This window comes from Lineus longissimus, chromosome 2 (genome assembly GCF_910592395.1).
Source record: "Lineus longissimus chromosome 2, tnLinLong1.2, whole genome shotgun sequence".
NCBI classification, from domain to species: domain Eukaryota; kingdom Metazoa; phylum Nemertea; class Pilidiophora; order Heteronemertea; family Lineidae; genus Lineus; species Lineus longissimus.
Genome location: NC_088309.1, coordinates 14,291,803 through 14,317,918, shown reverse-complemented (window position 1 = coordinate 14,317,918; position 26,116 = coordinate 14,291,803). Strand labels below are relative to the sequence as shown.

General features: G+C 43.2%; 1 protein-coding gene across 2 annotated transcripts in view; it reads left to right on the top strand.

The window, feature by feature from the left end:
• The window catches only part of LOC135482664 (uncharacterized), a 44,177-nt gene extending 33,471 nt beyond the window's left edge, over positions 1–10,706 (top strand). The window contains exons 1-2 of one of the 2 annotated variants that reach the window (XM_064762916.1): positions 147–257; positions 6,655–10,706. In XM_064762916.1, the coding sequence (XP_064618986.1) occupies positions 6,704–7,756 (1,053 nt within the window). In that variant the 5' untranslated portion in view covers positions 147–257; positions 6,655–6,703 and the 3' untranslated portion in view covers positions 7,757–10,706. Of the gene's footprint in view, positions 1–146; positions 258–6,654 lie in introns of those variants that run through there. The other variant, XM_064762915.1, reaches the window with a different exon arrangement.
• The last annotated feature ends 15,410 nt before the right edge of the window (positions 10,707–26,116 follow it).

Here is a 26,116-nt window from a genome sequence, read left to right as displayed (position 1 = left end):
CACCGTGAAAGTGGTAAGAAAAATGCTTAATTTGGCGCTGCGATCGCTCCGTGGCCGGCTGACTGGATGGGTTTTTATCGCACTATTTCTTCTGTATACGTCATCGTTATCACATCTCTCGGCCCGGGTGATATTTGATGTTTGCCTAACTCGCGTCGGTTCCTGAGTGACGTCATCCAGTGGTCAGTAACCCATATCTTGTACGATATTTCGAAGAACGCATAAATCGCCTCGACGGCATGGTTAAAAATGAACAGGTATCGATCTAGCTATTTCCAAACTCACGTAGGCCTACCTGACCTTAGCCACTGATGTGATAGGTATTGTCACTGTTCAGTCGATTAGGCCTCATTCCCCTGATATATTTATGGTGGTAATTCATGCATTGAATTAATGACAACAAAGTGGGCGAAATGTGCTCAGCTCGGCAAAACACCAGGAGGCACCATGCTTTGTGCTTATTACATACGCATGATACACGCATCGGAGACGGGTCATGCTACATTTATTGCAGGCGTACCTGGTACAGGTCGAATCAGACATTAGGGTGGTTTTGATCGAATACGGTTAGCCTGACGACTACGGATAGCGTCTATCACGTCATAATTTCTTGCACACTCGTGACGTAATATGCACGCGAGCTAATCATAACCCCGTCGTTTACACGGATTGCAGCGCTGCTACACGTAAGTGATGAACGGGTACTTAATTTAGGCCAGAAGTGCCAAATAATCAAGCATTTTAAGCATACTTGTGTCTGACTAAGTAGATGGAGTTCTATTGGTTTGCGTGATATACAACATTACACTTGTTATGTGCATTTTGATGGCAAATTTTGCCTTCGAAGTTGGCACACATTCTGCGGTATATTTGCGTGTAGCCCTAGGCCTACATGCCCTATGTAGGCCTCGGCCATTTCAATGTGGTTCATGCATGCAGGAGGTGTTCTCTGAACTCTGGCATCTCTGATCTGCTAATTTTTACTCATCTGCTCGCTATTCCTAGTTGTACAGACTAGGCCCCTACTCCTGTAGCAGCAGGTCTTTGAAATCCCCACTGACTGGCTGAGGCCAGAAGATAGAGCCTGTGATTGGCGCGGGCGTGGGGGCCAGGCCTTGGCCTACAGCTACATCAGCCATGTCAGCGGGCCAGGGCAGGCTAGGGCAGTGACCCCCCCCCGCCGGGCAGGGCACACACCATAGGCCTACTGTCATGACTGTCACTTCACTTCACTAGGCCTATGGTAGTAAGTAGGGCCTGGTAATAGAGACAGTTGGCACTGACATTGCATTGATGATCTAGCTAGGCCCTATATTCCAGGCCTAGGTCCAGTACACCAGTCTCGGCATCATCAGGGTAGGCCCTATAGCCTACGCCTACTTCACTGAAGTGGACATTGGCCCATGTTGTATTATATTGATAGGGCAAGCCTACCTATCGCCATCGGTGTAGGCCTACCAGTGTACCTACTAGCTGAGCAGACATGCAAGGGGTCTAACCAAAACCATGGGACTGGTACATGACGGTAGTAATTATTCATTTGTAGCAAAAATAGATAAGGCGAGCTTATCTATTTTTGATAGTAAGGATCTATGCTGCCAAAAAAACCGCAGCCCCATTTTATGTACGAGTTTAAATTTCATGATATTTTAATTCCAGGAATTCATGATGGAGAATCCACAAGTGGTAGTAGGCCCAGGCCAACCTAAAAGTATCCGCTTCTACCCATTGCTGGATATCATACTTCTTCGGGAGGTGGTGGCAGTTCCACCAAACAACAAAACGCAATGGGACACTATCCACAAAACAGTTAACGATGCTATTAAGAAGGCCAGGGCAAATGCATTTGTGACAGTGCGAGCCTGTAAAGATCGCCTCAAGGTTTGCAAGATACCCATAAGAAGGGAGAGCTCACATCCCTAAGAGCGTAAGTATCCTGAAAGTGGAATCGAGCATCACCAATCACCATGCCGCATGTTATAAGTAAATGTCGGTTAACCTTGCTTCAAGTGCTTGGACTTTTCTTTCACCATGTCTATCGACAATGTGCTAATCATTTGACATGTCTTGTCAGCTTAGAATCTAAAAACACAAATACTTGGACAAGAAACGTACATGTATGTACTGCATCCTTTTCAGATCTGGAACTGAAGAAGAGTACAATGAAAGACAGCATCTGCTAACCGAGTTGACCATGCTAGATGAAGAGAAAGAGATGGCCAAGCGAAATGAAAACGAAGAAAAGGAAAACAATAATGTGAAGGAGCAACAGGGAAAGGACATCCGCAAGGCTGCCATGGAGACTTTTAAAAAAAAGAAAGAGTCGGGGGGGGGGGGGAAAGGAAAGAATCAGATACCGAACAGGAAGGTATGAATAGAAATAGAGCTTTCAATGTATACAGACAAGAGACAGCAGTCATATGTTTCATTTCTGAATTACATCATGATATTAGTTTTCCAGACTGCATAAAAAAAAAATCAAGTTCATATAATTACACTTGATATTAGAAAATCATCTAAAATCTGTGCATAACATGTTAACAACATACGGGGGGGGGGGGGGGGGGGGGCGGCTGGCTTTTTGTTTATAAAGTTTAGTTTTACATTAAGCCTTATTTAACCAACCCCATCACTGTTTCATGCTTTATATTAATCCATAATTTTCCTGTCTTTCATGATAGCTCTCATCTTATTTCCAGATTCTGAACTCAATACTCCTAAGAAAAGACGTTCTAGTAATTCGGATGTATATGGGAAGTATTTACAAGATAGGCTGGAGCATGATAAGGAGCGGTTTGCACTAGAGAGGAGAGAACGAGAGGCCAGGCTTGACCAGGTTAGGGAAATGATGAGGATGATGCTTGCTCTCATTCCAAAAAGGACTGATAGAAGTAACATCTAAAGTTTGTGTTGCCAGTTGTTAAAGATGATTTCGATTATTCAAGACCATGTTAACTGTTGAAAGTGTTTGAAGAATCTGTGAACTTATCTGAATAATTTTATTACTGAAAACCTCATTAAAACAATTCTTTGTATTTACATATTTACCACTTCTTTGTTAAGCAATGTTGTTTAGAGAAGTCTTTGTCCTTTGATATTGACTTGCATGTACAGGCAATCTATAGTCTGTTCCTAGTCACACGTTCTGCTCCCTACAAATTCAGCCTAAATAGTTCTCCAACGAGGCAGGATCTAGTTCAAAGTATCTGCTTGTCTGGTTTCCAAAGATAAAAGTATGACAGTTTGATAAAAGTCCTCCAATGAGGTAGTACTTGCCCACAGGTGACAGGAGGACTTTGAGATCCTTCCTGAAGTCTAGGAATGCAAAGTGCGTTACCATTTTTCCGAATTCCCAATCTACACATTCTCTCACAGATGACATGTTTGAATTGAACTCCCGTTCTTCGGCAGTGATATTGCCCCCCTTGAATGGACAAAGTAGGTATCGCCTGATTGGATATGCCGGATCTCCGTATATAACAAAGGGCAGGCCATTCCTGTCTGTTGCACTCCGCGCCTCCATTTCCTCCATTACACCACTCATACGGAGCAAAGCACAGTCATGTCTTCTCCCTTCTATAGGCCCGAGTAGATGAGTGATAAGACCACAGGGAATCACAATGGATTGAAATTTTAACCCATGAATGCGTTTATGCCCGTTATAACATACTCGTTGATTCCTTGTAGGCCTACAGATTGGCCGTACTGTACCATCAATGAAACAAATACAGTTTATCAAAGGGGCGCCTTTATCATGAACCACGTCGGCGTACCGTTGGAGCTGTTCATCTTCCATCCATGGATTGTCCCAGCGGGTAATTCGATGATGATGTTGGTCATATATCACGTCGACTGCATGGTTGATTACTAAACTTAGAGTTGAATGAGGCCGCCCAAAGAATTCCTCCAAATCAGTAAGCCGATTTGGGTACACGAATCGACGGAGAAGCATACATAGCGCCTCAAACACCCTGCATACGGATCCGTTGGCAGGGACAATAAATTTTTCAGGGAGCCCAAGGAGATCAGAAAGCAGCAAGATGTCTTCTTTCAGGAATCTAAAGCAATCCAAACACTGGTCGTCGGTAAGTTTGGTGATGTCAAACTTAGGCCACAGGACATTATAGGTGACCCCCTTGGAATTGGTTCTTCTCGAATCAAGATGTAAATCAGTTCATGATCTTCATTGTCAATAGCAAATTGCAACAAGTCTGAGGGGGGCCGCCATTTGTTTTTGAAAAGCGCGCCATCTACTATACGTAATCGGGCATTGCTTCTGCGAAACCGCGATTACTAACCGTTATGACGTTCACGGATACGGTTAGCTATCCGTAGTCGTCGGACTAACCGTATGCGATTGAAACCACCCCATTGTTTTTGTTTACCATCAGCCCCGCCATCGCTATCAGTTACACAATGTCAGCCGGGTCCACTGTGTCTAGTGTGTGTCTTCTATTTTTGGTGCACCCCAGCAGACACGAGATGGTGACTTGTTGTTTGCGACCATTATCATTGTTCTTGGATACTTTAAACTCGCCTGCTGAGGCTGCGTTGCTGGTATACGCCTGCCTACTCTAGGTCGTTCATGCCAGCAACGTAAATATAGCCTATGGGATAGACAGCAGCTGTTAGTTCTAATCAGCCGTGTCCCTACCTTGTAGAACATTACATTTGTTACCCTCGACAACAACGACACTACTTGCCATCCACAAACTTCTACAATCAACCCCACCATGTGCACAATTCATTGAAAACATCCTCCTTGCCCTGCAACCTGACAATCCAACAGGAACTATCAGCAATGTGCATACCCCTGCGCACTGTACAAATACTGCCCAGTACCTCCCTACAGAATCAGCTGGCTTCGTATACATGCTCATCAGCGGTACAAATCCTAATTTCGCATTTGTCGGGGAAACGGCACTCGAAGCACTCGAGCATTTTCACAAATGGGGACAATGGGGAGATTGTCTTCAAACAGCTAAGGCGAGAATACCATGACTTGGTATGGGAGGTGCTTGGCCAAGTACCACAATAGCAATGTAAGTGCCCGTGCTTTCACCCTATTCCCATTTATACAACAGTACGTGCATGAGGTATGCACAGAATTCCACTTTCCTTTCCCCCTCTTCCAATTCATGACAACCACATTATTATATCGTTATCAAGACACTCGCATCATGAACCATGTACATGTCTGTTGAGAGGCAGCGTTGACTGACCTGCCAGTGATGCTGCTCTCACTTCCATTGGCAAAATAGCTCTCTATCTTGCCAAATGTATGGCAATTTTTCTTTTATGGATATGACCTACTTTCTTGCCCCAGGCGGCCATCTTGGAAATTAGTTTTTTGCCTTTTTGAAGCTAACGGTTGTACGTAGAGTGACGACATTTTTATGGTGGGTATGTCTAATAAGGTTAAATGACATATCACCCGCGTTTTTGATTTGACCTACTTTTCCAGATCACTGAGGTCAAAGTTTGAGAGGTCCCCAGTATGGCGATTCTTGTTGAACGTCTAAAGATCCTAAGCTTCCACTATTTACCTTTCGTTTCTTGGTTTGAAGTAAGATTTGAAAGAAATCAATTGGGTCAATTTCAATTAATTGTTTTACCATTATTAATGTTTTGGGCCATGGTGTCATCCAAAAAATCGGCCTGGTACTGGTAGTTTTTGCCTCCATCACATTCACAATCCAGGGGTCCCTTAAGCACCCAGCGCCTTTTGATATGTCGTCTTTCTGCGTGAATGCATCCTGAGGAAACTGGTGCAGAGTTGGTATAAACTGAGTTTTTCCATTTTTGGGGTTGATTATTGAAGAATGGTGTTGATACAATCTATTTTACGGCGCAGAACCTAGTACTAAGTAACATTGCTGGTTTAGATCCGATGACGATGTCAATAACAGAAAAAGGTTTAACGTTCTTGATTTATTAGTACGTATGAAATGAATGAGAAAAACACGTTCTGCAAAAACAAATATTCAGACATGAGGCAATGAAATACATACGGTATTGCGAATGAACAATACAAACGAATCGAAGAGAAATCGAAAGGAAAGTAATCATACCTAAGAGTGCGATCTTCATGTTTAAGGAAAAACAGGACTGACGTCTGCGAATGATTCTAAAAATGGCGTTAACCCCACCGAAATGACGTAACGTAAATAACAACAAAGACGGCGACGTGATGACGTATCAATGGAAATAACGTTATACAAAAGGGCGGGAAAAAGAATCCCCAAAATGTACAAAGTATTCAAAACAATTGCGCATGTTTATTCTTCCTTCAAAACTAGGATGCGAAATAGGCTCCAAAAGGCACTGATGTAATGTACATACTATCTGAAAAAAAGTCTAGAACAGTAATAAGAATGTCCTAATAACAAAAAAGCCCAGTTCGGACATGGAAGTCGGGAGATTTCTGCATAATGGGTTAGAAAACATTTTGATATCTGAACATCATGTGTCAAAAACTTGGTACATTATGCGTCAGCAAATGTTTGGGCATTATGCCGTGATTGCGTCGATTTGGACATTATTACCAGTTGTTTAAACAAAATATCATGAAAGTTTGGACATCATGAGTCGATGTTTTGACGTTATGCCTATAGTTAAAAGACCAATCATAACTTTCTTCTCTTATCATTTTAGGTCATGGTCTAGTTAGAAGTCCCTTCACAGAATACCATTTTACATTCCAATGTCAGTCACTCTCGATCGACGGGTTTCAAAGACAAGCATTACGTCAGGTCAGACATCGCTTGGACATGACGCAATCCTCGAAAAGCTAATCTACGCCATGCTGCGACTTAGCGGAGACAGATGCCATCTCTACCTCCTTGCGATCATCTTCCCCTTCTTCATCTACAGTTTTACAGTCTCCCTAAATGGAGGGCGCCCCCCTCATTTCATCCATCAAGAGAACTCACAACTCATGCGCGAGATACTCCATAAAGAATTGCTCATTGACCAGTCAAAGAGACAACTGTATGACTCTGAACGCCCGGTTCCAAAAATCGTCCATTTCACATGGGGAGGGAAGAGCCCGATGAGATTCCATCAGATGGTTTGCTTCCTGAGTGCCTATCATGTGTTGCGGCCCAAGAAAATCATCGTTTGGTACTCTATGTATTATCCGACAGGAAAATGGTGGGAGTTCATCAAGAAGAACATAACAAACTTCCAGCATGTCGTTAATTTGAGAAAAAAGGTGGACCCAGACTCCATCTTTGGTCGGGCGGTGCACGTTCCGGAACACAAATCCGATATCACCCGACTTCAAGTACTATTAGAAACAGGCGGCATATATTTAGATTTGGACGTTTTGGTTCTCCGTCCGTTTGATGCCCTCCTCTCCTATGAAACCACCATGGGGTTAGAAAATGATTATGGATTATGCAATGGTATCATTATAGCGAAGCGAAATGCTACTTTCCTGCGCCTTTGGTGGGAGGAATATAAAACATTTAATGACCAGCAGTGGTCCGTACATTCTGTCCGACTTCCCTGTCTATTATCAAAGACCTACCCTTGGATGATACACATTGAGGCCGATACGCTCAATAGACCAAACTGGCATGAACTGGATTACTTGTATGGTATTAAAAAATACAACTGGAGGAAAAACTATGCTATACATTTATGGTTTAGGAAATATGGTGTGGAACATGACTTAGAATCCATAAAGAAAGTGGATTCAACTTTTGGTCAGATTTTCAGATATATTCTATACGGTCATCCTCGCATAATTTAGTTGCCAATTGGTATGTCTTCCCTTATTCTTTAAATCTAGCCCAACCCAAAGTAGAGTCAACCCGAAGCAGAGCACTCGGATATGTTTGCAATAGTGCACAAACAAAGTGAGGCCATTATTCTCTTCCTGGTGCTCTTCGAGTGAAAGCTTAGAGAGAATTGAAGCAATCTAAAAGCGAAAGCGAAAAGGAATACGACTCGATCACTATTAGAGTTGGCATTACCAACATGGCCAAAGTTCTTACCCAAAACATGGATGTAAAAAGATTTTTAGGATCGGTCAACGCCAGCATGTCGCTCTAAATATCTTCGGTCTGTAGTCAAGTTGGTCTCGAACAACATTCTAATAATCAATATTATATTTAGTTTGCAGACTTTGATGCTGTAACTTAATTAACTTGATTTGAAATTTCATTAGCATTATTATTAGTATTATTTTGTGTTAGGGTATTTTATCTCTATTTTAGCACACGTTCGTCGGCAGGTCGATGTTGCGTATACGTTTAGAGAGCTATGCACTACAAAACCTACCTATGGAGCCAACCTTGTCCGTGAAGCGCAGATGCAGTCTGGTTTCCAGGGTGATGTTCCGTATGGAGATACACTGGGCAATGCATGTGAAAATGAACAAACCTTGAGCAGGAACTTGCCGCTTACATCAATACTAATAAGAAACATTTGAATTAAGGGTTGACAACAGGTACCGCAATTTTGGTGAGAACTTGAAATCCTAATTAAAGCAATTAGAACTCTTTCAAAACGTAGTGAATTATAATTTCAAGGGCCGGAGTCTGGTCTTTGTTTTCCAGAGAACGGCCTCCCATGTTTCAAATGAGCATTCAATTCATTTGGAAAGAGGTTTAATTGCTTTAGGATTTGGAGGTCTAGCCAAAATGACGGCACCTATGGCAAACCCTTGATTCCTTCTCCTTTTGGGATATTTCGTCGATGATTTCACGTAGTGGCCAATCGGCAAGTTTTTCATTTTGAGAAAACTCTGCGTTTCTGTGTTAGTTTTAATCACTCTGGATTGAACGCACTGTCCTATATTTTATTATGAAAACCGCTGTGTACAAGGTACAAAGACATAGATTCGATTGTACGAGACATGGTTCCGGTTTAGCACAAAATGCATCAGTAAGATTGACATAATCAAGGATTCCCGTAAATCCGCTGTTATCATCCTACTATTCCGACCCAACCTACTGAGGGTATATATTCAAGATCATCCAGGCCTAACATTATGAAGATTGACTCAATATTTGGAATCCATAAAGAAAGTGGATTGACTCAACTTAGAATCCATAAAGAAAGTGGATTCAACTTTTGGTCAGATTTTCAGATATATTCTATACGGTCATCCTCGCATAATTTAGTTGCCAATTGGTATGTCTTCCCTTATTCTTTAAATCTAGCCCAACCCAAAGTAGAGTCAACCCGAAGCAGAGCACTCGGATATGTTTGCAATAGTGCACAAACAAAGTGAGGCCATTATTCTCTTCCTGGTGCTCTTCGAGTGAAAGCTTAGAGAGAATTGAAGCAATCTAAAAGCGAAAGCGAAAAGGAATACGACTCGATCACTATTAGAGTTGGCATTACCAACATGGCCAAAGTTCTTACCCAAAACATGGATGTAAAAAGATTTTTAGGATCGGTCAACGCCAGCATGTCGCTCTAAATATCTTCGGTCTGTAGTCAAGTTGGTCTCGAACAACATTCTAATAATCAATATTATATTTAGTTTGCAGACTTTGATGCTGTAACTTAATTAACTTGATTTGAAATTTCATTAGCATTATTATTAGTATTATTTTGTGTTAGGGTATTTTATCTCTATTTTAGCACACGTTCGTCGGCAGGTCGATGTTGCGTATACGTTTAGAGAGCTATGCACTACAAAACCTACCTATGGAGCCAACCTTGTCCGTGAAGCGCAGATGCAGTCTGGTTTCCAGGGTGATGTTCCGTATGGAGATACACTGGGCAATGCATGTGAAAATGAACAAACCTTGAGCAGGAACTTGCCGCTTACATCAATACTAATAAGAAACATTTGAATTAAGGGTTGACAACAGGTACCGCAATTTTGGTGAGAACTTGAAATCCTAATTAAAGCAATTAGAACTCTTTCAAAACGTAGTGAATTATAATTTCAAGGGCCGGGGTCTGGTCTTTGTTTTCCAGAGAACGGCCTCCCATGTTTCAAATGAGCATTCAATTCATTTGGAAAGAGGTTTAATTGCTTTAGGATTTGGAGGTCTAGCCAAAATGACGGCACCTATGGCAAACCCTTGATTCCTTCTCCTTTTGGGATATTTCGTCGATGATTTCACGTAGTGGCCAATCGGCAAGTTTTTCATTTTGAGAAAACTCTGCGTTTCTGTGTTAGTTTTAATCACTCTGGATTGAACGCACTGTCCTATATTTTATTATGAAAACCGCTGTGTACAAGGTACAAAGACATAGATTCGATTGTACGAGACATGGTTCCGGTTTAGCACAAAATGCATCAGTAAGATTGACATAATCAAGGATTCCCGTAAATCCGCTGTTATCATCCTACTATTCCGACCCAACCTACTGAGGGTATATATTCAAGATCATCCAGGCCTAACATTATGAAGATTGACTCAATATGAACTGAAAAATAGGACAGTTATGCAGATTTTTAAGTCCCTTTCCTCCTTGAAATACAAATATCTAGGATCTTATTGCGACAAAAAAAGAAATTTCATGGTATGCAGTTTATTTACCATCTCAAAAACCTGTACACACAATTTCGTCACCCGAACTTGCTGATATCGACTGCTATCCGGTCGCAAATATTGTTTGTTTATTTTTGTACGCAGCAATATAATTATGAATGCTATATATGTTTAAGCTTTATGTACGGGGCGCTGTTTTTGTACGCGGCATATTGTCAGTAAATAAAGATCTCCTGGTGCAGAATATATCATCCTTCATTGATACATTTTATTTCTATATCATTACTTTTGTAAACACTTAAAGGGGATTTCGCACACTAATGATTCAGCCTACTTTTGACATTTTCTCAGGCGCTGAAAATGAAAAGTCTCATTTCCTATTCATAAGTCAGGCGCAGATCAGTTAGCTGGATTAGGCCTGCTGAACATGTGGACAATAGGGTCCGCAATAGGGTTCCATGCAATAACTTTCGTATGTCTTGACGATGCTTTGATATCTTCGGAAGCGAGAGAAGAGCATTGTATTTGTCGTAGGAAATACGCTTTAATCCAATTACTAGAATTTTTACCTTCAATCACAGATTGTTATGTTTTGAATGCACCAAAATAAAATTATTAAAGTTTGTAAATATCCGAGTGAATTACGAAAGGTACAATTAGTAGGACGCCTCGAAAATAACAGTATCAGTGATTTATTGTAATTTTATTTGAAAATGTGCCAGAAATAAATTTTTGATAAAAAGCCCCAGGACCAAGAACAAAACAAAACAACATCGACAGTTCGATTCAAGAAAATCATCCTGCATCTGTTTGATTGGTTTGTTAGCAGATTTGGCTAATAACGTGGTTTACAGTATCATAAAGAAACATTTTACTGAATGACATAAATTCCCTACAACATGTAAATAAATATCACCAAACTGGTTTTAACAAAGGGAAACTCAAATCTGCATAACAAACAAGGACAATCCTTCAGGGGCCGGTTGCACAAAAGTAAAAAATAGTTAAAAATCACTGTTAGTTTATCTTGGCGTTAACTTAACTCCAAAAAGTTAATTTGCGTTGCAAGAAAGAAAATTATTTAAAAGTAGCGTTAAGTTAACGCTAACTTTAACTGACCTCCTAACACCAAGATAAATCCCTATTTTGGAGTTAGCTGAAACAAAATGGTGGACAACCAGGCCCTGTTTGTGGCTTTTCAGCCATTTTTTCAAGCTCCACGGCATTTTAGACAAAGAATCAACCACTTGGAGTTCTTCAATGACAATAAACTTTTTAAAAGATACCGTTTTTGCAGAGAAACCATTGTTTTGATAGTTGAAATGCTCAGGGAGGACATTGAAAGTGCGACCGACAGAAGCCATGCAATTTCGCCTGAGGTGCAAGTCTTGATTGCTCTCCGTTATTTTGCATCTGGAGCTTTCTTTGAAGTTATTGGGGACACTTTCGGTTTTATTGTGTGGCCCCAGTCGGTGGAGGAGAGGCGTCGAATTCAAGCTGGATTCTATGCGATCTCTCATTTTCCCAAAGTATTGGGATGCATCGACGGCACGCACATCAGAATAATATGCCCCAGTGAGCCACGTCCTGATGCTGATCACATCCCAGACCCAGCCAATGCTGCTAAGAACGACCAGGAGATGCAAGATGACCAGATAGGCCTACATACTCCTGATCCTGCACATGCAGCTGCACTGCCCATGCCTGCAGATCGCGAAGGCGAAGCCATGGAAGAAGCAGAACAACCCGCACAAGTTCCTCCAGCTCCAGCCTACGAAGCAACTTTTGTAAACAGGAAGGGATATCACTCCATCAACGTGCAAGCAGTGGTTGACGATAAAGGTAATTACTTTTATAATTATACCTGAAAACATGCTAAATACTAGGGCCAATATCCATGATATCACAACAACCGCCACATCCACGACATCATGACATGCACCATGACTGGGCAGAGACGTATTCATCCACGACCGGAAGTGTGGCACTAGTCACATAGAGCTTATCAAAATGTCAAGTTGTGGTAAATACATGGCTGGGATGGACCAAAGTGGAATTAATTCTCAATCTGTGGTTGATTCTTAATCCAGGTCATCACAGAAATATGCTTTTTGATAATATATTTAAGAAAATGTGGTCTCACTGGTCAGTTTAAAACTTGTACTTTGACAGGGCCATATCAATGCGCCAGTGACGTTTTGATGGATATGGTGTACGGAAATCTTTTTTTCTCAGGCAATCGGTATTGGAATTTTTTAAAACTTTATTATGCTATTGGCAAAGGGTTCTTCTTGACATATATAAAATTTTGTGCAGATTGATTGGTCCAAGGTGTACTTTTTTTACCAAAACGTATGCACAACAATGTACATGTAATGTACACAGGTTTTAATAGAGGACTCTGGCCGACTGACATGCCTTTTTTGGTAAACGAACGTTGACCAATTCCATGATTGCCTGACCAACATATGGAATGCCATTTATGCAAAAATTATCTCTTGGATATATTGTACACTGTTGCTCATAAATATGGAATACGCGTAGTTTTTGTATTTTTTCATCGTTAATTGCATAGAAATTTGTTGATGCTGAAATATGTTGTCGGCGTCGATGGGATAATTCTGCACAGTCCGCTAGAAGTATGGGGACAAGATGAAAACAACCTTGTAATTGGGGTGGTCGCTGGAGAGAGTGATGAAATACTTTACGAATGGTACAAAGACAATATGTCCATTGCCAAAGGCCCGACAGTTAGCCTGATCGTCGTTCAGGAACCTGGAGTATATTCCTGTCAGGTGTCGTTTGCCGATCTTTCTCAGATGTCCAAATCGGTGCAGATTATTTCTGTCACAGAGACAGAGGATGCGAAAGAACAGGTTGATCCCACACCAGGAAATTCCACTGCTGTTCCAGAAGTTGCCGTTGAAGAGCTGAACATCAATTATCAATCCGCGTTAGGAGTTGGATCTTTTGGAACCGTATACAAGGGAACCTGGGCTGGCTCCGAAGTAGCAGTTAAAAAGGTGCCAATCAACAAGAGGAGCAAAATAGCTATGATGCGCCAAGTTGAAAAAGAAATAGAAATCAATACTAGGTTGAGGCACCCAAATATTGTGCAGTTTTTGGCTGTTGCCAGAGAAACATCTGCTGTTCATCTTGTACATGAATATATGAGGGGTTGCAACATGGAGGACGCAATCTTCGACGAACAAACAAAAATGGATATGCAAATAAATCCCGAAAACAAAATATTCATTGCTAGGCAGTGTGCGCAGGGGGTTAGCCTACATGCATGCCTTGAAGCCTATCGTTCTCCATCAGGACATAAAACCAAGAAATGTTTTGATAAAGAAAGATTGTTTCACCACCAAACTCTGTGACTTGGGTGTCAGCCGCATTAAGTCGATTGCTGCAGCAACAACAACCACAGTTGGCCGAGGCAGTGGCACTCCCGCATACATGGCTCCGGAGTGTTTAGTCAGTGGCACCAAAACCTCTCCTCCCACTGACATCTGGTCATTAGGATTACTGTTCATCGAGTTCTTTACTGAGCAAGATGCATGTGTTGCGGCTTTAAAAATGTACTCAAACTTTCATTGAGAATAGAGGCGTCTTTATTCTGGATGAGGACCTCGTATCGTGAGGAGTATAGTACACATCGATGAGGCTGACGTAAAAGACTGAAAGACACGAATAATCAACAATCAAAACCTTACAAAACTCTGTAATGTTCCAGGATCAGAACATAAAAAATAAAATACAAATGCATGCACAGATTCGTACAATCTACTACCAGTTAACAGTTTGTCCCTAAATAGTGGATGTGGCTGTTAGTGTTGTCAAAACATCATACTCAAAACACCGTGCATATCAAGATCCCGGAGTCATCTTTTACAAAAGGGTCGCCATGGGACCTGAGGCACCCAGACTCAACTTCACGAACAATATCTGTTGGCCGGACAGATTTGTCTTAGCACAAAAAATACACGGGCATCCGTACAGTGTCGCCACCTAGAGGCGTCTAAAGACAACCACAAACACATGGGTGAGCAAAAGTCGTGGGACACCGCCACATAAAAGTGACCTAAGTTACATAACTTGGGGATAACAGGGTCCTAATATAGTTTCCAGGGGTTCTATACATCTTTATCTTTATAGTTACCTTTATCCCGTCTGACAAGGCCTCGAAACTTTCACCGCAAAGGCGGACAAAAGAGGACAACTGCGTCCTAAACTTTGACAATTAAAATTCAATGGAGTTGGGCGGAAGCTGAGACAGCAGCGCCGCCACCCAAGCGCGCGAAAACTAAGGCGCCAAATTCAAATTTCTTCAGGACGCACTTGGCGGCCGTCACATGCCTCTCCTAAACTATTGCCCAAAACAGTTTACAAACACTATACAATTCACCTCACAAAGTCAAAAAAAAACAAAAAACTATTGAAATCAGAACCAAAACAGTGACCATTAAAAACACAGGTCAGCTTTAAACATATCAAGTGAACCTCAAATTCCACGGTTCAGCTTTAAACTTTGCTGAAATGACCTTAAAACAGAAAGTCAGTCAAACTAAACTTACAGACACATTCAACTTTTCACTCTGCTATCTAAGCAACTAGGAAATTCAAATTTCCACTATGAAACCGAAACCTTTCCAACTTTCTTGCTCATAATGCTTCAAAAACCCCTCTTAAGCATCACAAACATGTACAGTACACAAATACACTATCTTAATTACACGCAGGTAAAAATTCAAAATACAGAGAAGTGCAAACATCATGTTTTATAGAAAAATGTCTATTTGCTCCCACGAGTAATCTTTACATATAAGCACCAGTTGCTTCAAATTAGCAACCTATACCAAGGGGGAAGAGAAATCACACAGTCATAGGAAACAAAATAACTGTCAGATTTCTCTCATCCCAGTCAAGACTAACTCATACATGTAGCACAATCCATGACCCAGGTCCTGGAGCCCAAAAACCAGAACCCGGCCCACGAAAAGGCTCAACTACTCCAGAGTTTCACTCTCCTCAACAGGATTGTCCCGGTTCTTTACCAGGAGGATCAACTTATGTACTGGTCTATCCAACAGGGATTTGGTTTTCCCAACAAAAATTTCAACCTTTCTGACCAACTTGTCCTGACTAGGACACACCTTTGTAACACGAGCCAGAGGCCATGCGCATCTAGGCTGGCCCTCTTCTACGAGCATTAGAACATCACCAGGCTCAAGATTTCTCTGCTGGCTGAGCCATTTCTTCCTAGGCTGCAGCATTACCAAAAATTCGCCACCCCAACGCTCCCAAAATTGGTTAGCAAGAGCCTGTACACAACGCCACCTTTTCTTAGAGTATATGTCCTGTTTAACGAACTTGCCCGGTGGTGGCTTCACCACCTGAGATTTCAGGGTAAGCAGCTGAATTGGTGACAGGGGCTCTAGGTCCGCAGAAGTGGAATCTACAACTGTTAACGGGCGCGAGTTAACTATGTACTCAACCTCGCAGAGTAATGTACGTAACAACTCGTCATCAAGCTGAGCTCCTGTGCCCATGAGCAGAGCAGACAACACCTTACGCGCTGCGCCAATCATTCGTTCCCACACACCGCCCATGTGACTGCTCACAGGAAAGTTCATTTCGAAATCAACCCAGTCACAATCGTCTTTCAGCAACTCATGCTTGATTTTATCGCGATCCATTTCCTGCAACGCTGCTAACAATTGATTCTGTCCACCTACGAAGTTCGAACCACGATCGCATCGCAAAAATCGGATTTTGCCACGTCTACTCACACATCGGCGGTACGCATTGAGAAATGAATCTGTGGTCAATTGATTTGCGGTCTCGATATGAATCGCACGACTGGCCAAACACGTGAACATAACACCCCAACGCTTGGGTTCGCTACGACCGGACTTGACAGTGAAAGGGCCAAATAGATCAACGGCAGCATAGCTGAAGGGGGCGGCTGGCTCCAAGCGGTCGGTAGGCAGGTCAGACATTTTTTGAACACAGGGGTTTCCCCGAAGCTTTCTACAACACACACAGCCCATGATGAACTTAGCAACTATCGACCGGGCATTTACAATCCAAAACCCAGCCTGTCTGATACTGTTTAACGTCATTCCTCTACCGGAATGACCAACCTTCTGGTGGAAATGTTTAACTATCAAGCTAGCTAAGTGACAAGTACGCGGAATCAAGACTGGATGCTTGACTTCATATGACATGGATGATCGACTCAGGCGACCACCAACTCTAATAATCCCCTTATCATCCAGGAAGGGATCCAATGGCGCAATTTTGCTGCCAGCTTTGACAGCAGATCTAGTCCCTTTGCTCAGGGATGCTAGCTCTTCAGGATACGCCTTACCTTGGACTAACCTTATTATCTGATCCTCTGCCTGCTTCAGGTCATCAGTAGTGACTGGAGGACAAGTGTCAGGATCCTTGTTCTTTAATTTTATGGCATACTTCATGCTCACAGCCATGGCCCTCTTCAGTTTCAACAGAGAGGAGAAGTTGGCGAACCTGCTTTCCATGTCAGGCACCTCTGGTACAGGAACAACATCTGTCTTGAACACGAACTTCTTCAGCTCAGGGTCATCTTTCACCACTGGACATTCAGGAAGGGTCGGCACTGGTCCTGAAACGAGAAATTCTGGGCCCTGCCACCAAAGGCGGCTAGCTGAAAGCTCAGAAACATTCATGCCACGTGATGCTATGTCAGCAGGATTCTGCGCAGTGTCAACATTTCTCCAATTGGCTATGTTAGTCAAGTCTCTAATTTCCTGCACCCTATTTGCAACAAAAATGTGAAAATTTCTGCTTTCATTATTCACATAGCCAAGCACAACCATGCTATCAGTATAGTAGAAATGTTCTATCTGGTCATAATCTAGTTCTTTGCCAAGGAACTTACCAACCCTAGCTGACAGGAGTGCCGCAGTTAACTCCAGCCTGGGAATTGTCACAGCTTTGGCAGGAGTAACCCTCGACTTGGCCATCACCAGAGAAGTAGTGCAGTTACCGGTAGCGTCTTCAAGCCGAACATAACTGCACTGACCATACCCAGAGAAGCAAGCATCACTGAAATGATGTAGCTCGACATTAGTCACCGGCCCTTCAAGCGTGCCAGCCCGATAACACCTAGGAATGGAAACCTTGGGCAATTCTAGCAGCTCGGTCCTCCATCTTTCCCACTCGTTCCTTACATTGTCAGGAAGAGGGTCGTCCCAGGAAGAACCAGTCAAACACAACTCCTTCAGTATTCGTTTTCCTGTAAGTATGAAAGGCGATATTAGACCAAGGGGATCATAGATGGAACTGACGGTGGATAACAAGCCACGTCTGGTCAATGGCTTGTCTTTGAGCTCCACCCTAAATCGTAGCATGTCAGATTCAACACACCACACAACTCCTAGAGTCTTTTCAACAGGTAGTTGAGTATTACCAAGCTCAAGACATTGGAGGTTCTCTGACAAGTATTGATTGGGAATATGTTTCAACATCTCTTTATTGTTGCAAAGTATCTTGTGAAGGGTGAACCCTCCCTTCCCAGCCATACTCACAGAGCCCAAAGCTAGGCTAATAGCCTGACTTGTTGTCAAAACGGAGGTGGCCCCATCATCTACATAGAAATTCCTGTTAAAGAAATTCGCCACCTGGGGCTCGTAGTCGTCCTTGAATCTCTCAGCTGTTGCCTTTAGGGCATAGTTTGCGCAATTTGCAGACGAGGTCGCGCCAAATAGATGCACAGTACACCTGTAAACAACTGGCTCCTTGCTGACATCGCCGTCCTCCCACCACAGAAATCGCAAATAATTTCTGTGGCGGGGGGGGGCACGACCACCTGTAGAAACATACCCTGGACATCACACGTGAATGCCACTTCTTCCTTCCTGAAGCGGGCCAGGACACCGACAAGATTGTTTATTAAATCCGGTCCCCGGAGCAAATGGCCATTTAATGCCTCTCCTTGATAGGACGCGGCGCAATCAAACACGACCCTTTACTTACCCTCCTTGTGAGGATGTGAGACCATGTGATGGGGAATGTACCATACAGAACCATTGTCCAGATCTAATTCGTTTTCTGGCACTCTCTCAGCCTGGCCGGCATCTATGAGCTTACTCATGAATTTCACATATTCTTCACCATACTTAGCATCCTTTCTAATCCTCGCCTTGAGACTCTGCGCACGCTTCATAGCCATCACTCGGTTGTTGGGAAGTCTCACCTGGTCCTCACGAAACGGGAGGGGAATTTCAAAGTGTCCATCATCACGGAGTTTGATGCCACTGGAAACCTTTTCAATGAACAACCTGTCTTCAACAGATAGAGAATGAGAATCAACATCATTAGTATCGGCAAAGTCTTGGCCGAGTACCTGCAAAATATAAGAGGGGTTAATTTCTTTTGTACGAGCTCTGTACACGAAACGATCTTGTGAATTAGCAAGCCTTGACCCTAATTTATCCATCCTGCCAACCACGCCCCAACCTAGCGCCGTTTTAACACCATACGGATCATCTTCTCCCCCAGCGACAATTTGCCTTGGCCTGATGGCGCGCGCGCAATTTTGACCGATCAACATGCCAATCTCGATATCCTCACGGTATGGCATAATCTTAGGTGCCACCCCTTTGAGGTGGCGCCACTGTTTCGCGCTGGTTTGACGCGGTATCTGTGAGCGGCAGGCACCGATGCCTTTACGCGAAAAGACTACAGGGAGGCTTATTTTTGCAGATTCACCAAAACCCCGGACCATGAGGCCTGTCACCCGCTCAGCTGGCACAACACCTTCTGCCAACACTGTGTTGATTTTGAGAAAGGTGCTATCACCTCTCTTATCAATGCCCTCCAGCACTGACTCAGATACGAAACAAGTGTCAGATTGATCATCCAACAATGTGTAAACCAACACCTCCCGCGAGGGGTCGTCTTCATGATACACATACACTGGCACAATCATAGTGTGCAGACATTCTGAGCCCACATCACTTGACTCTGTACAATGCACAGTAGATTCAACAGGTTTGAAAGAGTCGTCGTGAAGAAGCGTGGGGTGGGCACGAGAGCAGGTTTTGCATTTATGCTTGCTTTTGCAGTCCCTAACCCGATGACCCCATTTAAGGCACCCCAGGCACAACCCATGCTTCTTTACGGCTTCCTTTCTATCACTAAGAGACATATTCTTGAATTTCACACATGAGTCAATTGCATGAGTGTTGTCCTTTGAACAGAGCACACACTTTGTTGGCCCTGTGGCCTTTTCAGTTATAGTTTCTGTTCCGGTAGCGAAGCTGGATCTCTGCGCAGGTTTCACACTAACAACGGATTTGGTAGGTGCGCTGGACGAGCTGTCCAGGATTGGATTTGACATGATTCGCGCGTGTTTCTTTACAAACTGTACAAGTCTGGAAAATGGTGGATATGAGTCGTTCACAACCTGGCCGGACCCGTCACTATCGGCTCCAAATCTCCATTTATCCACAACTGTGAGCCACCTTTCTTGCATAAAACGAGGTAACTTGTCTATCACACGGCGTTGCTCAATCGCGTCGTTCAAAATACTCAGATTTGACAAACTGGTCATAGCCGTCTCACACTCGCACAAGAAATCCGATAGCTCCTGCATGCCTTTACCGTCACCAGGCTTGACTGACGGCCACTTGTCTAAACGATTACGAAAGTTCTCAGACAACTTCAACCGATCTCCGAAACGCTCTTCGAGAATCTGCTTTGCCTTAGCATATGCTTCACAGGTGTTCAAATCAAGCAGGCCTTTAATGCAACGCTTTGCATCTCCTGCAGTGTAACGACCGAGATAGTACAATCTGTCCATAGCTGATGGGTATCTGCCCTCAACCAACACATTAAATGAATTTTTCCAGGATGGATACGAAAAGATGTCGCCTTTGAAAACCTCCGGTTCCTTTTTAGGAAGTCCTTCCCCCCGCCGCACCAACACATCGGCGAGAATCGATATTGCCTTCGAAAGATCAAAGCCACTGTCAGCGGACTTCTCATGATTAGTTGGACTGGGGTCCCTAGCAGGCAAAACAGGAGGCGTCCTGCATTGCGGAGGATCAATGCCAGTATTTATATCCACGGCATGAGCTGTAGCCTCTGCAGTGGGCATAGTGCATCTCGCCTTGCTACATGTGGCTTCAACGGAGAAGAAATTTGGCTGTGGCGGAATGGGCGTCGACGCCCAACGAGAGGAAATCCAGTCCCTCGATGCTCTCTGCCGACTATCTGACAGTGCTTGCAACTGCGTCTGCATATGCTGCAGTTCATTAGCCAATCTCCTACTCTCCCGTTGGAGAAACATCGTAGTCTGCCTGTCAGCAGCATCCGCCAAAAGATCGAGTCCTCTTCGGTGCATTACGTCGGGAAAGTCTTTTACTGTTGCGGCTTTAAAAATGTACTCAAACTTTCATTGAGAATAGAGGCGTCTTTATTCTGGATGAGGACCTCGTATCGTGAGGAGTATAGTACACATCGATGAGGCTGACGTAAAAGACTGAAAGACACGAATAATCAACAATCAAAACCTTACAAAACTCTGTAATGTTCCAGGATCAGAACATAAAAAAAAAAATACAAATGTATGCACAGATTCGTACAATCTACTACCAGTTAACAGTTTGTCCCTAAATAGTGGATGTGGCTGTTAGTATTGTCAAAACATCATACTCAAAACACCGTGCATATCAAGATCCCGGAGTCATCTTTTACAAAAGGGTCGCCATGGGACCTGAGGCACCCAGACTCAACTTCACGAACAATATCTGTTGGCCGGACAGATTTGTCTTAGCACAAAAAATACACGGGCATCCGTACAGTGTCGCCACCTAGAGGCGTCTAAAGACAACCACAAACACATGGGTGAGCAAAAGTCGTGGGATACCGCCACATAAAAGTGACCTAAGTTACATAACTTGGGGATAACAGGGTCCTAATATAGTTTCCAGGGGTTCTATACATCTTTATCTTTATAGTTACTTTTATCCCGTCTGACAAGGCCTCGAAACTTTCACCGCAAAGGCGGACAAAAGAGGACAACTGCGTCCTAAACTTTGACAATTAAAATTCAATGGAGTTGGGCGGAGGCTGAGACAGCAGCGCCGCCACCCAAGCGCGCGAAAACTAAGGCGCCAAATTTAAATTTCTTCAGGACGCACTTGGCGGCCGTCACAGCATGGTCAGTGGACGATGACGTTGATCCGATATCTGTCATTATGGAGAAAATGAGGGGAAATGTCTTACTATTTCATGCTATTGACAACAAATGTGTACCTCGTACAGTGAGTGATATCATCAAAAGCTGTGTCAATTACGACGATAATGCTCGCCCTACTGCCGATGATGTTGTCAAGGAATTCTCGTCGCTGATGTAACGATTCCTACGACCGGCAGATGACGATATATATATGAACCCAGTTGCTTGATCCTCTGACTGCAACCTATTATGCAAGAGGCGAGGTTATTTTGTTATTATGTATGCGCATTTGTATTTGTATGTCTAGAACAACCTACCAGCGGACCATTGAAATACGGAATTCCCGTCGCCAGTTATATAGGCATCCGCATTCCGATGGTTCGCGAGGTTGCGCCGCCGGTTTAATACAGAATAACCCCCCCCCCCCCTCCGCCCCGTTGAGGCGGGAGCGTGCGCAGTAGGCATCGGAGCCATAGATTCTGAAAACTTGGCTTGATGCTTTTATTGATTTATTGTAATTGACTAAGTGTTTTTGTGCTGTTGATGTTTGCAACTTGCCGAGTCGTCTGGGCAAGTATCTTGTGCATTTTTTTACAGATTTATTGTCACCGACTGTGGTTTCTACAGTTGATTTTCTAAACTTGTCTATAGTTGTGTGGGCTCCTCCGCTTTATTTACTGATTTATTGTCATCGACTGGTTTCTCCAGTTGATTTTTTAACCCTACCTATTTTAGTTGTATGGGGGCGTACCTAAAGAACTCACTCCGTTTTATTTACTGATTTATGGTCATCAACTGCAGTTGATTTGTCTGAAATGCTCAGGTCAGAGTGGGATAAACATAAATTAGTTATTCATGTTGTGTTCAATTGTATAATGCTCAGGTCAGAGTGGGATAAACATAAATTAGTTATTCATGTTGTGTTCAATTGTATAATGCTCAGGTCAGAGTAGGATAAACATAAATTAGTTGTTCAAGTTGTGTTCAATTGTATAATGCTCAGGTCAGAGTAGGATAAACACAAATTAGTTATCCATGTTGTGTTCAATTGTATAATGCTCAGGTCAGAGTAGGATAAACGTAAATTGGTTGTTCATGTTGTGTTCAATTGTGTATGTCATGAATCAAAGTGTTCTGCTCATGTAATTTTCATTAATAAAAAATATCAGGACTTTACCTTTTGCATTTATTGCTTCTTTGTTACAGTACCTTTACGCGAAGTACGTACATAATAGAGTAATGAAGCCATATTACTAGAGGTGGAGAAGTGGGACTCCCTCTGTATCATACCCCTAGCCTTTTTCACCCCTGCCGACGTCTGATGACCTGTCCATTCATATCATTTAACAGACCATGAAATTTAAAAATAGACATTACAACGAGCAGTCCAAACTAAAGACAGAATACCATTACCAAAGTTAGGGGAGTTGTGAAAGATGATCATCCGCCGCCGCTGCTATACATATACATGTATATACTTATTGCTTGTCATCACAATGTTAATTGTACCGAGCCAATTCGGTAGTAAAGCGGCCAAAAAGGTCGGCTGCTTCGTTCACATTTGATGGCCTGCGATGGTTTGGCAAGACCAAGTGTGCGAGATCAATGAAATCCTGTGAACACCCATGTAAAGGCCGATCTTCTCCATATAGCTGCTGACAATAATCAGTGTCGTCGGCATCACAAGCGACTCCACAAGCTCGGCCGCCGTACGACTCCGGCATAAAAAACAACACGTCAGGCTTCCCTCTGGGGCTCTCACTATTCCTTTTCACTTGTATTCTGTGCTGATTCCACTGTATGACAACCCGATGAAGCTCTTCCTGGAGGACGTCCATAAAGCAGTATCGAATACACTCAATATGTAACGGATCACCATCATTAAACAGGTTGACCTCACGTAAATCTTTAAAAAATGCAATCCACCAGTCCGCAGCTTGTCTCCGTAAAATGCTCCACCAAGCCTCAATGCGTTGGTTGGCGGTACTTTTACCATATACGAAACAGTTATCCGTAGTGGCTGTATCACTAGGTCTGTCTCATTATAGAACGTTAGGGACAGACGGGAACCTAAGAAGTACCTAATTCAACGTACCATGCTTGTTAACTTTGATGCTATTGGTTACACGAGCATTACCACCAGGGCTGCGCTGCTGTGATGAATACATATGTAAGGTCCTTCTTCTGATTGGTGGTCACCAAAGCACATTAGGAACGCCCACCTATACATACAATAGCTTTTTGACAACGTGCGTTGGTTAACTGTCAATGAAGGAAAATCGATGTTACCGATGTTACCGAATAGGCCTTGTTATAGACAAGCGGTCAATTATTGATAAAAGCCTGGTTGGCTCGTATTAACCAAATTGAGTGTCTTTTTTATCTAAGTAGTTACTATGCAAAAGAAAGCGGTTCATTGTTGGACTGTGGCTGAGTAACAGTAACAAGTTATGACTATGATAAGGTGGGGATCCTCAGTCTTTGGGATCTCGATTGCGTGTATCGTTCCATCTATCGCCCCAACAGCATCTGGAATAGTATCCCAGTTGCCCCGCAGTTGTTCCCACTCTTCATCGGTCGGCCATGTTATCCCGTCTTGAAAATAAGTCCACAAAACATCTGTCATAAAATAACGTTCCCTGCAAACAGATTGCTTGCTGATATCAAACATTGCACTCATCGCAACAATGTCTGGATATTTCTTGATCCAATAGAAAATGAAATGGCCAGGGCCATTGTGCTCACCTCATGTGGAGGAAAGATGGATAAAGAGCATGGTATTGTGTCATGTAGTGTTAGGTTTGATGTAGGTCCAAGCAATTACAATTTCCCCAAAATGGCCAATTTACAGTACATTCGACCTCTGTGACCTTGAAAAGTAGGTCAAATCAAAGAAGACCCGGGTGACACATTGAATGGTTGTTAGAATTAGATGTACCTATGATATAAAATTGGTGCCAATCGGGCAAGTCATTACTAGGAATAATGGCATTTTCAAGAATTTAGGATTTGGCCCCCTCCCTGGAGGCCAAACGGCAAATCAGATTGCACCAAACTTCGGTACCTGAGATCACCTGGCCAAGGGGTACATGTGTACTTAATTTGTGATCAATAGTCATTGCAGTTAAGAAACGTGCCATAGTTACGGCCTGACGGCGAATTTACGCCATTTGACCTCTGTGACCTTGACAAGAAGGTCAAATTAAAAACCTGTGTGACATATACTGTATGGTGGTTAGATGTACCCATGTTATCAAATTGGTGGCAATCGGGCAAGAAGTTAAGGAATAATCACATTTTTAAGGTTTTTGGATTTTGCCCCCTGGTGGTCAAGTGGTGAATCATATTGGACCAAACTTCGGTCCCTGAGATCACCTGACTAAGGGGTAAATGTGTACCAAATTTGGTATCAATAGTCATTGCAGTTTAGAAACGTGCCATCATTACATCCCAACGGCCAATTTACACCATTTGACCTCTGTGACCTTGAAAAGGAGGTCAAATCAAAAACCCGGAGGATATATGATGCACCTTTGCTAGAAGTACCTACCATATTTTTTTCAAAATTTCCCGACTATTATTAAGGGAGATATTGCATATTTTCACTTTTAACGTTTGGCCCCCTGGTGGCCAAACCATGAAACGAATCGGACGGAAACATGGTCTCCAAGGTGTCATTACATAAGGGTACATGTGTCCCAAGTTTCAACTCAATAGCTCTAACAGTTACGAAACGTGCCCTGCTAACGGACTACGGACGACGACGACGACGACGACGACGACGACGACGACGACGACGACGACGACGACGGACGACGGACGCCACGGTATGGGATAAGCTCACCTCTGCTAAGAGGTGAGCTAAAAAGTAGTAAACGGTTCTCCACCGACACAACGTATACTCCACTAAAAAACTGTACATATGTTACTGTTGCCAAAATAGACAAAAACTGTCCAATTGGTACTGTTATATTTTCAACCCCTTCCTGTAGAGGCGCTCAACAATATCCTTTCGTTTATTGTCGGGAATGCTCGGAGCTGCTGAAGGGGGCTTTTCGGATCTGTTTTTCAAACTGAGATTCAGAGCTTTTCATTCTTTACGTCTTCTTGGTTTTCTTCGAGGGTCTACAGGGTCGGAGCGGGGAGCGAGCGGGGCGTAGGGAGGCCGAGGCCGGGAACCTTTTTCCATGAAAATGGTGCCATCTCTCCCTCGGTTTATTCATATAAATTCGCCCCCGGTAAATAAACAGGGAGGGGCAGAAAAAGTGCGTAGAGCCGAAATTGCCTGGGACAGGATCCGCCGCCCGCGCGCGCCCCCCTGTCCCCTGATTTGGTCCTTTCCCGACGAACGAACGGTGCCCCTCCCCCCGGGCGCTCCCGAGAATCATCACTGCCCCTCCCCTCGATCCCCCTCCCCAATGAGGAAAAC